This window comes from Tripterygium wilfordii, chromosome 21, assembly GCF_013401445.1.
Source record: "Tripterygium wilfordii isolate XIE 37 chromosome 21, ASM1340144v1, whole genome shotgun sequence".
Lineage (NCBI taxonomy): Eukaryota > Viridiplantae > Streptophyta > Magnoliopsida > Celastrales > Celastraceae > Tripterygium > Tripterygium wilfordii.
The window spans coordinates 3,067,579-3,079,655 of NC_052252.1; the positions used below are offsets into that span (position 1 = coordinate 3,067,579).

Below are 12,077 nucleotides of genomic sequence, written 5' to 3' on the forward strand. Positions count from 1 at the left end.
TCCTACGTTACCCAAAAGTCACAACATACTTTTTGGCAAATTTTGTTTTTTTTTTCTTTTAAAAAATAAAACATTAAAACAATTCTTCAAAGTTTTCTGCTGTTATTTCCCTCCGAACAACTGACTGTTCCTTGGAGACCCCTTCGACCCATGTTTATTTCTCTCATTAATTTCTCCTTTTGACCCCTTCAAGCCTCAATCTTTTTCTTTAACAACTCCACTGTCTCATTCTCTCTGAAAGATCAATCCTTTTTTGGGTTTTAAAGAACCCATTTGTTTTTGCCTTTCAAGTGCTTGTTGTTTTGTTACTTTGAGGGATTGCTTTGGTTTCCGCGACATTTGAGAGGAACTTTTGTTGGCGGAGAGAAATGGGTTTCGTCTTATCACTCTCCATGGTTTTCTCTGCTTTCGTGTTTGGATTTGTGGCTTTGAATGGCTTCGTGGCGCCTCAATCTAATGCTCAACTCTTGCCAGAGGAAGAAGGTACACCTTCCACTTTAGTTGTCTCTGCTCAGTTTCTCTCTGTTTTAGGAATTGTGAACAAATGCCCTGTTTGGTTCCCTGGAATCTGATTTGTCAAAATGTGTTCTTTCATTTCTTTTTCTGTTTCACATAATGTGGTTTTGCCAATTAAATTGATTTTGATTTCTGGGTTATATTCTAAAGGGTCTATCTGTACTTAAATAGCAACTATGATCGAAATTAGTCTGTTTGGCTGTCGAGAATTAGAGAGAAAGACAAAAGAAAGTTTTCCAAGTTGTGAGTTTCTATCTAGTGAATGATGTCTATCAAGGAATGTTGTTCTTCTCTCTCTCTTTTTTCCCATGTTTAGCCATGCTTGATGTTGCAGATACTTTGATGATTATTAATGTTCATATCAACCATAAATGTTTATTGCAGATTCTTTGATTATTAATCTTCATATCATATCAACCATAAATGTTTATGGGGTTTTGATAGTGGTATTTTCTGTAGATTGATTTTACTTTGTTTGAAGATCCAATGGTTTAAGGCTGATTTAACGATTATATTATGTTCTTCTTCTTAGATAGGGTCCGCTAACTTGTATCTGAATTGAGATGTCATCATCAACATGCGTGCAGTGATTGATTTGACTATTTGAGGCCCATCATTTATTTTCGTATTGTTTATTCTTTAACTTATCATGATATTCTTATCAAAAAAAATAAAAAATCTCATGTATTATCTCACGTTTCATTATCCAACTTGTTATTACTGTTTTACCCTCCACCCTTAGCCAGCTAAAGCAGTTCTTTTTTAGACTAACTAATGATCCAATCAATGGTCATGTATTGGCAAGTTTAGGCGGTTTAGCGATGTATTGCAGTCAATTGTTACCTTCTTTAGAAAGATGAGTTTGGCTTATAAGATCATGCTCTTGTACGGACGTCAGTTACGGATGCCCACTTTTTATTTGCAGTGGTTAGCGGATGCATGTAACTTCCACACCTGAGAATTATTCTGGGCTTATAGATATATATACACCATTGTTGTTTAGCAGGCATGGATTCACAAGAAGTGAGCATCCATGAAACAATTAGGAAACATCATTCTAAGACCAATTCGTGTATCAATGCGTCGTAGTCAATTTACCTTTCACTTTGAAGAAAGGAAAAAAGAGAGCAATTTTTGTACAATTTATTGTACATTTTATGTTACTAGAAGAAAAGTATAGTCAACTAAGATAGTTTTGACCATTTGGAGGTCAAACTTTTAATGTGTGTTTGTGCTTATCCTTGCATTTGAACATTCATTGTTGTAGTTATTTACTCTTGAGGAAACAATATTGGTTAAAATTTATTATGAATGATATGTCATCTTATTTTTCATTAGTTTCACCAATATTTACGTGGCTTACTTGGCTATATTTGTTCTGAAACAGTGGAAACTCTCAAAACAATATCTACAAAATTGCATAATGAGCATTGGAACATTAATCAATCATCTTGTGGTACCGTGCAGTGGAACACAACAGTCGACTTGACAAGCCAAACTGAAAGGCAAAGCATTGTCAAATGTGACTGTTCATATAACAATGGCACTGTTTGCCATGTCACTAACATGTATGACCTTTATCCCTAGTCTTTTATCAAAGTTTCATGTGTTTTCTGTGTATCCATTCATACACATGCTCATGTAGTAGAGAATGCAGATTTAATTTTCACGTTTTACGTTTTTGCTTCATTATCGCAGTTTGAATAATCTTGTTTTGAATGACAGGTTGCTAAAGGGTTATAATTTAACTGGAGTTCTTGCGGAGGAATTTGGTAATCTTACATATCTGCAACAACTGTAAGTGACGTATACCTTAACTGGTTTGATGATTTCAGCTGCAAATTTAAACAATTCTATCTGTTGTATATGTAGTTTAGTAATTTTGGTAGTTATTGTTGGCTTCTACATGTATGGTCTAGACATCATCAATAGATGTTTTCAAAGTGCCATGAAAAGAAAATGGAACATTTATTCTTCATTGAAAATAGCACCCAATGTTGTGGCTTTCAAGTTTTATGGTCTCCATTTATAGTTGAGGAAGACTAAGGTGAAGTACTTATTAATACTGAACAGTGATCTCACTCGGAACTATATCAACGGAACAATCCCTGCTAGTTTTGGTCGACTACCTCTTACCAATTTGTAAGTTTTTAGTGTGAAATTTTGTAAGCTTCTTTTTTCAGTAAAAGATGCATTTTATTTGGTTTGCAAATTTGTAATTGTTTGCATGCCTCAGGTCACTTTTAGCAAACCGTCTCAGCGGTTCAATTCCTCCTGAAATTGGCAATATTTCTACGCTACTAGAACTGTGAGTCACGAAATGGAGTTTTATGCCACATCGCAAACAATGAGTTCTGACTTTGGTGTTGAATTCAATTTCATTTTTCAGGGTCTTGGAGGATAATTTGCTTGGAGGACAGCTACCCGAAAACCTTGGAAGTTTGGGAAGCTTGGCAAGACTGTAAGAGGGCAGATTTCATTTTGTTGTTGAGTTCATTTTTCATCCCTTTCATTTTTCTTTTTCGAGTACTTTGCAACATGGTTTGCATTCTGATTTCAAAACCATTTCTTTATGAATAAATATATGCAAAAGAACAATCAAATGTGGTTCCATCTTTTGTTTTAAGAATAACATCTTATTTCATTTTTCTTCTAGCTGTCCTGTCAAGGCCCTGTAGTTTTACAGTCTTTTTATATTAATTTCTTTATTTTGCTTCTCGATTATTTATTTGTTGTCTGTTAATGTTGCAGCCTCCTTTCTGCAAATAATTTTACAGGAGAAATTCCAGAAACATTTGGAAAGTTGAGGAACTTCACAGATTTGTAAGTGAAACTTGAAACGTTTATTCACAAACCTAGACTTCTAGAGTTGACTGCCGACTGAATAGTAACTTTTCCACATTATATACTGCTTGCAGTAGGATAGATGGGAGTTCATTATCAGGGAAGATACCGGATTTTATTGGCAACTGGACGAAGCTAGATCGACTGTGAGGATTGCAACTTTATTTCATTTCATTTCTGTTAGGGAACCAAAGGTAATTTTTTTGGGGGGTTTATTGCATGAGGATCTTGTCTTTTCTTGCAGGGACTTACAAGGCACAGGGTTGGCGGGTCCTATTCCTCAAACAATATCCCAACTGACAAACTTAACTGAATTGTGAGCTTTCATTCCTTATCTATCTGTGAACATTGGATGATATTACACATGGTTGAAAATGAGAAACATGAAGCAAGATGGTACTTACTGGTATAAGTTGCTTAATAGGAGAATTTCTGATCTAAATGGATCAAGTTCAACTTTTCCTGATCTGCAAGGCATGATAAACATGGAGCAACTGTGAGTTGAATTCTGACTCATTGACCATATTGTCCAATCCTGTGTGATTTCTCGAGGGTTTCTATAACTATTTGGCTGATTGATTGCATTTTTTTTTGATAGGATACTAAGAAATTGCTTGATAAATGATTCAATTCCAAATACATTCGAGGGAAACACTAAATTGAAAGAATTGTAAGTTTCTTTCTTTGAACGTTTATATTCATAGAGTTGCTTAATATTATGAGTGTGGTGATGACTGATCGATGCATATCTGTATCCTTGTCAGAGATCTTAGCTTCAACAGGTTAACTGGCGAGATTCCGGCAACATTTCAGAATTTGGGAAGTCTACAATACATGTAATTAAATGAATAAATCTCAACTTGGGCCAGTTAACACATCATCAATTACTTGTTTATTCAGTTGTGAGACGTAATATTGTCTATGGATGTAGGTTTCTGACAAACAATTCACTTACTGGAGAAGTACCTGGATGGATATTCAGCAGCAATAATAAAAATTTGTGAGTCTAGTAGTACTTTGAAACCATGAAGTTACAATCTTATTGGCTGCCATGCCCTGTTCCACTCTTTTCCATTGTGAATATGCTGCATCTTTAAAATTTTACAACTTGTGAGCAATTGCAATTTCCGCTTCGAGTACAATTTAATCAAGATCTTTTTTGGCTAACGTGATGTTTCTTTTCTATGACAGGGATTTATCATACAACAATTTCACAGGCTCACCAGCAACTGGTTGCGAGATGCCTGAAGTGTAAGAATTTTGTTGTTTGGAAGGTTGCTTATCTCTTTTATCTCCTTACATTATTTCTCATTCACAATTATCTCACTATGATTCATTTCCTACCAGGAACTTAGTTGCAAGTCATTCATCTTCCCAGAGCAACTCGTAAGATCTTTTTATACTTTAACTTCTCATCAAAGTTCATCAAAGGACATCTGAAACATTATTCGCTCACTAAATCTTAATTCCACTTTGTGTAGGGTTAATTGGTGCTTTACGAATGAGCTCTCATGCTCCAGTACAACCCAATGTAAGTGAGAATGGATACTAAAAATCACGCTACTTACTAGTGCCAGCTTTTTACATTCTGGATGAAAGAATTTGCACTATGAACTACATTTGTATCTGCAGATCATTCCTTGTTTATAAACTGTGGAGGAGGCGTAATGAGTGTTGAGGGAGATGACTATGAGGAAGACCTAAATCCAAGGGGGCCATCAACCTTCAATTCTGTAGGACAAAAATGGGCTTATAGTAGCACAGGGACCTATATGAACAATGACGATGCTGCTTTCCTTGCAACAAACTCATTTTCTCTTAATGTAAGTGGTGAAGAGTTTTACAAAACTGCCCGTCTGGCTCCTCTGTCACTCAAGTACTATGGCCTTTGCCTGCAAACGGGCAGTTATAAAGTGAAGCTCCACTTTGCGGAAATAATGTATACTCATGATCAAACATTTAGCAGCCTTGGAAGACGCATATTCGATGTATCTATTCAAGTAAGGAAGCCAGTTCTCACAGTGAAAATTTTGTTTCTAGTTTCAAATCTTAATGTGGGATGATAAAGCTTGTGTCCTCGACAGGGACAAGTCGTTTTGAAGGACTTCAATATTATGGAGGTAGCTGGAGGAGTTGGCAAGGGAATAGTAAGGGAGTTTGACGATATCTATGTTGGTGATAGCAGTTTAGAGATCCACTTATACTGGGCAGGGAAAGGAACCACTGCGGTTCCTGACAGAGGTGTCTATGGGCCACTTATATCTGCTATTTCTGTGACACCAAGTAAGATGATTTTGAATTCATGAAGTTTATCCTTTCTTTCTATCAAGTTGTCACCTGATTGCGTATTTCGCTTCTTGTAGACTTCAAAGTGGACACCGGAGGGTTATCGACCGGAGCTATAGTTGGCATTGTAATTGCTTCATGTGTGGGTGTTATATTAATATTGTTCGTTCTCCGAATGAGAGGTTATTTGGGCGGGAAATATGACGAAGATAAAGGTGAGGTTAACAACACATAAGTTTCGGGCATATTTTGTGTTGGTTCTGTAAGTTGGCAACTATTTGGGAAGACTGGATATAGTTTGCCTCTTCTTTTCTCTTTTTTTCCGTGATTCCATTGCCTTTGCAGCATGGCCATTACTGTTCGAAATAAGAATATGAACTCTGTGGTTTATTGAGCTATGCTGACTGAGCGATGTTTCTCCTGTTAAAACCGGTATTGTGTTGCAGAACTTCGTGCACTGGATCTCCAAACTGGTTATTTCTCATTAAGACAACTCAAAGCAGCTACCAATAATTTTGGCGCTGCAAATAAGATAGGAGAAGGAGGATTTGGGCCAGTTTACAAGGTAATTCTTTTATTCTTTTTCTTCATGATTTAGGTTGTAAGGCTAAGAGCATTATGTATTATAACATCAAGGTCATGTGCCAAGTATTTGCACCCATGAGAAATTAATAGCTTCTCTATAACTAGTCGTAATCTTCTCTACTTGATTTCAGGGTACACTGTCGGATGGTGCAGTAATTGCTGTCAAGCAACTTTCTTCGAGATCAAAACAAGGGAACCGGGAATTCGTGAACGAAATAGGCATGATATCAGCATTACAACATCAAAACCTTGTGAGACTGTATGGCTGCTGTATTGAAGGAAACCAGTTGTTGCTCGTTTATGAGTACTTGGAAAACAACAGTCTTGCTCGTGCACTTTTTGGTAACATCATATCCCACAACCACTATTTTTTTTTCTTTAACAGATTCGAGATTATCTGTAGTTATAGCGTCTAAAGTTTCGACTCAGTTAACTTTTAACTTCACTTCATGAATCATTTTGAAACGTCTGAAGTTGTTCCTGCATAATTTATGCTCTCGATTAGAATTATGACTGAATTCCTCCCATACTATGTCTTACTTCAGGTCCAGAGGACCAACGGCTTAATTTGAACTGGGAAACGAGGAAGAAGATAAGCATGGGCATTGTGTAGAAAAATAGGAGCAATTGTAGAGAAGAATAGAGGCAATATTTGTTGTGTATGTATATTGATCAAACATTACAATTACAACCTCATATATATAGGAATCAAACATTACACCTTAAGACAAAGGTTCCATAATTTGATGAGCAAATTATGGGACAAATGTTCCATAATTTGAGGAACAAATTATGCCATAATTTGAGGAGCAAATTATGGGACAAATGTTCCATAATTTGAGGAGCAAATTATGCCATAATTTGAGGATTTAATGTCAATACTCCCCCTCAAGCTGGATCAAGAGGATTGATTGAGCCAAGCTTGGACAATAATCGGTGAAAATGACCAGAAGACAGAACCTTTGTAAAAACATCAGCAAGTTGATCATAGCTTCGAGTGTAAACTGTTTGAATAACTTGATTCTGAACTTGATGACGAATAAAATGACAATCAACTTCAATATGTTTTGTGCGTTCATGAAACACGGGATTAGCAGCAATATGCATAGCAGCCTGATTATCACAAAAGAGAGTCATAGGAAGACTACTCGGAAAACCCAAATCTGCGAGCAAACTCTTAAGCCATATTAGTTCACATGCACTGGATGCCATTGCACGATATTCAGCTTCAGCACTAGAACGAGCAACCACATGTTGTTTTTTGCTACGCCAAGAAACAAGATTTCCACCAACAAACATACAATAGCCAGAAGTGGACTTTCGATCAAGGGCATTTCCAGCCCAATCAGAATCACTATATCCTGTAATCCGTAAGTGACCGTGCTTAGCTAGAACTATGCCACGACCAATAGAACCCTTGAGATAACGTAAGATTCGTTTGACAATGCCCAAATGGAAAAGAGTAGGAGCGTGCATGAACTGGCTAACAAGACTTACACCATAAGCAATGTCAGGTCGAGTAATAGTGAGATAAATGAGCTTACCAACCAACCGTTGGTAATCACTAACTCCTTGTAAAGGTTCACTGGCTGTATCAAGATTTAATTTGCTATCCAGTGGAGTGGATGCTGGCTTTGAATTCATCATTTCGGTTTCCTCTAGCAAATCAAGAATATACTTCCTTTGATTTAGAAATAAACCTTTGCTGGAAACTGCCATTTCAATGCCAAGAAAGTAATTTAAGGAACCAAGATCCTTAATAGGAAATCGAGATCGAAGAGTGGTTTTGAGTTGAGAAATAGCATCAATACTATTCCCAGCAATAATAAGATCATCAACATAAATTAGGACCACCACTATAGTATTGGAAGAATGACGAATGAACAAGGAAGAATCAGCTGTACTGCGAGAGAAACCAACCTCTTGAAGAACGGTACTTAACTTGGCATGCCAAGCACGCGGAGATTGTTTCAACCCATAGATTGATTTGTGTAGGTGACAAACCAAAGAAGAATCCGAACTCTGTGGATGTCCTGGAGGTAGTTTCATATAGACTTCTTCTTCAAGATCCCCATGAAGGAAAGCATTTTTGACGTCCATTTGACTCATAGACCATCCACAATTTACGGCAACTGAGAGGAGAGTACGCACTGTATTCATCTTAGCAACAGGAGCAAACGTCTCTTTGTAATCTACACCAAAGGTTTGAGTAAATCCCTGGGCCACAAGGCGAGCTTTATGTCTGTCAATGGTGCCATCCGAGTGAAATTTAGTTTTATATACCCAGCGGCTCCCCACTGGTTGTTTTCCAGGAGGAAGTTTAACAACACTCCAAGTCTGATTTTCAGCAAGAGCTTGAAGCTCTTCACCCATAGCTTGTCGCCATATTTCCTGAGAATTTGCTTCCTTGAAATTCTTAGGTTCATGAACAGTAGAAATAGCGGTGAGAAATGCCACATGAGCTGAGGAAAGACGATGATAAGTGACATACTTGGAGAGAGGATGACAAGCAGAAAAAGTGACATAATCTTGAAGTTTTGTTGGAGGGACGCGGTTTCGAGTAGGATTCCGTCGAACCAATGACGGTGAAACCTCATGATTATTAGTGGAAGCAAGCACCTCATGATTATTAGTGGAAGCAAGCACATGCACATCTTGGAGATTCTCGGGCTGTTCGGCTGGAGGATTTTCAACCAAATTTTCAGCTAGCACATTTGGAAGGAGTTCAGCTTGTCCAGTTGGAGGATTTTCAGCGGCCTGGTGCGGAACAAACTCAGCAATATTAGGCTTGTGAGGAACCCCTTCAGAAATAATCTCGGATATAGGCAAGGGAAACACGTCCTCTAAATCATCTTGAGAATTTGTATAATAAGGTGTTGCTTCTTCAAACTTAACATCTCTGGAGACAAATAATCTTCGAGAATCAGGATGATAACATTTATACCCTTTCTGGGTCGAAGAATACCCCAGAAAAATACACTTAGCAGCTCGGGCATCAAGCTTATCACGATGAGCTGCTTGTATATGCACAAAGCAAGTGCAACCAAATACTTTCAAGTGAGACACATCAATAGTTTTCCCCTGCAAAACTTCAAGGGGAGATTTAAAAGACAGCACTCGGCTCGGAAGCCGATTAATGATATAAACTGCTGCTAATACTCCATAAGACCAAAAAACTTTTGGAACATGCATGTGAAGCATCAAAGCACGAGTTTTTTCCAACAAGTCTCTATTTTTGCGTTCTGCTACTCCGTTCTGTTGAGGAGTACCAACACAACTAGTCTGATGCACAATGCCATGAGAATATAAATACTGTGTCATATTTTTAGACATGAATTCTGTGCCATTATCAGAACGAAGTGTTTGAATTTTAGAGGAAAATTGAGTCTGAACAAGCATATGAAAATCTTTGAAGATATTCATAACTTCACTTTTTGATCTCAACAAGTACACCCAAGTAACACGTGAGAAATCATCAATAAATGTAACAAAGTATTAAAAACCATCAATTGATTCAAGAGTAGGTCCCCAAACATCGGAGTGAACAAGTTCAAACATTCTAGTAGTTCTCGAAGAAGAAGACACAAAAGGTAATCTAGTAGATTTTGACAAATGGCAAATTTCACAAGAAAAATAATTAGTATCAACATTTGGCAACAATTTAGTGAGAATATTATCTGAAGGATGTGCTAAACGTTGATGCCAGAGAACATGATCTGCCGAGGAAGAGGGAAAAAACGAGACTTGAGTACTTTTGCTAGGTTGAAAATTTCCTGAGATGTAGTAGAGACCTTGTAGAAAAAATCCTCTACCAATGATCTTTTTAGTGACAAGATCTTGAAAAAGTACCTCATGAGGAAGAAATATAACACAACAATTTAAAGCTTGAGTGAGTTTTCTAACCGAAAGTAACTTGACTGGAAAAGATGGAACATATAAAGCCATTGAAGTCACATCTTTAGACAACAATTTAAGTTTACCTTCACCAAGAACAGGAACACCATTCCCATTGGCAATTGACACATGGGATGGAGTAGAAAATTTTTTGAAGTCAGACAAATTGGTTAATTTATTTGTCATATGATCGGTGGCACCAGAATCAACAATCCAAAAATCATGCACGGTATTAAATTCTATAGCAGTAGAGAGTGCACTGAAAATACCTTCAAAGTTGTCATTGGATTGATGTCCCGAGTTTGATAAGAACCCAGCAAACTTACCAAGGAGGGTTGTGAAATTAGAGTGTCCTATACCAGAAGCTCCATGTATTGAATTTGAGGTGTAATTTACTCTTCCCTTCTCCTGAAGATAGGTTGCAAACTCATTTATAAGGGAAATTGGATTTAAAGTGTAATTTACCATATTTCCCTGTAATGTTTCTACAACATGACCTGCTCCGATACCATGTAGAAAAATAGGAGCAATTGTAGAGAAGAATAGAGGCAATATTTGTTGTGTATGTATATTGATCAAACATTACAATTACAACCTCATATATATAGGAATCAAACATTACACCTTAAGACAAAGGTTCCATAATTTGATGAGCAAATTATGGGACAAATGTTCCATAATTTGAGGAACAAATTATGCCATAATTTGAGGAGCAAATTATGGGACAAATGTTCCATAATTTGAGGAGCAAATTATGCCATAATTTGAGGACCAAATTATGTCATAATTTGAGGATTTAATGTCAATACATTGCAAGGGGATTGTTTTACCTTCACGAGGAATCGAGGTTGAAAATAGTACACAGAGACATAAAAGCAACTAATGTGCTGCTTGACAAGGACCTAACTGCTAAGATATCTGATTTTGGTTTAGCAAAACTTGATGAAGAAGAGAACACCCATATCAGTACAAGAATAGCCGGAACAATGTAAGTTATTTCTTTTTTATTTTGTGCTGGTTTTCTAAGTATGCTTCCAGATAAAAGATAGCATCACCGTATGTTCTGGTCACCGTATGTTCTGGTAATAACTGATTTAACTTTCAGAGGTTATATGGCACCTGAATATGCAATGAGGGGCTACCTGACTGACAAAGCAGATGTCTACAGCTTTGGAGTTGTTCTTTTAGAGATTGTTAGTGGGAAAAGCAACACAAATTACAGGCCAAAGGAGGAGTTTGTTTACCTTCTCGACTGGGTAATTTTTTTTATGTCTACTAAATGAAAGCAAGCTTAGGAAGTGTAAAACTCAATAATAATCTCTTTTTCATATATGTTATTGAAGGCCTATGTCCAGCAAGAACAAGGAAACCTTCTAGAACTTGTAGATCCAAGCCTTGGTTCGAACTATTCCGCGGAAGAAGCAGTAAGGATGCTTAACTTGGCACTCTTGTGCACCAATCCATCCCCCACATTGAGGCCATCCATGTCTATGGTGTTGAGTATGCTCCAGGGCAAGACTCCAGTACAAGCGCCATTAGTAAACCGAGGTTCAAATCCAGATGCAAGGTTCAAGGCATTCGAGATACCATCACACGACAGCCAAACAAATATCTCAACTTTCTCTCACAACAGTCAGCAGGATCAGAGAAACATATCGATTGATGGACCATGGATTGATTCCTCAATTTCGATCCACAGCACGGATGGGATTGAAAGTTCTACATCAAGAGAGCCCCTTATGAAGGATCTTTATGATGTAAACTTAGATTGATGAACGACAAAAGTCGAGCAAGTATGGTTAAATTTTTTTTTTTTACTTTAATTTTGATGTTGTAAAGTAATAGTTATGAAGAAGATTTATACAAACACTTTGATTTTTTATGCAAAGAGGAGGTGATGGGTTGGTTAACGATTTCGTTGTTGATTGGTTAGTGTTATTTTGAAATGAGAC

General features: G+C 37.1%; 1 protein-coding gene across 2 annotated transcripts; it reads left to right on the forward strand.

Moving 5' to 3' along the window:
* The first annotated feature begins 111 nt into the window (after window positions 1-111).
* On the forward strand, window positions 112-12,077 carry LOC119990090 (probable LRR receptor-like serine/threonine-protein kinase At1g53430). 2 transcript variants are annotated; one of them, XM_038835911.1, is made up of 25 exons: window positions 112-483; window positions 1,904-2,084; window positions 2,242-2,313; window positions 2,590-2,658; window positions 2,753-2,824; window positions 2,906-2,977; window positions 3,268-3,339; window positions 3,435-3,506; window positions 3,605-3,676; window positions 3,785-3,856; window positions 3,959-4,030; window positions 4,125-4,196; window positions 4,292-4,360; window positions 4,552-4,611; window positions 4,708-4,746; window positions 4,842-4,891; window positions 4,993-5,360; window positions 5,445-5,643; window positions 5,724-5,861; window positions 6,093-6,211; window positions 6,363-6,573; window positions 6,777-6,835; window positions 10,935-11,113; window positions 11,231-11,381; window positions 11,469-12,077. In XM_038835911.1, the coding sequence occupies exons 1-25, from the start codon at window positions 369-371 to the stop codon at window positions 11,895-11,897; spliced, it is 3,084 nt and encodes a 1,027-aa protein (XP_038691839.1). In that variant the 5' UTR covers window positions 112-368; the 3' UTR covers window positions 11,898-12,077. The 2 variants fall into 2 exon arrangements, with proteins under 2 accessions (XP_038691839.1, XP_038691840.1); XM_038835912.1 differs by having other exon boundaries at window positions 1,984-2,084.

Coding starts and splice junctions, on each gene's coding strand:
- LOC119990090 (XM_038835911.1), top strand. CDS start 369: ATGGGTTTCGTCTTATCACTCTCCATGGTTTTCTCTGCTTTCGTGTTT. Junction 4,892..4,992: donor ATGCTCCAGTACAACCCAAT/GTAAGTGAGAAT, acceptor TTGTATCTGCAG/ATCATTCCTTGTTTATAAAC. Junction 11,114..11,230: donor ACAAGAATAGCCGGAACAAT/GTAAGTTATTTC, acceptor TTTAACTTTCAG/AGGTTATATGGCACCTGAAT.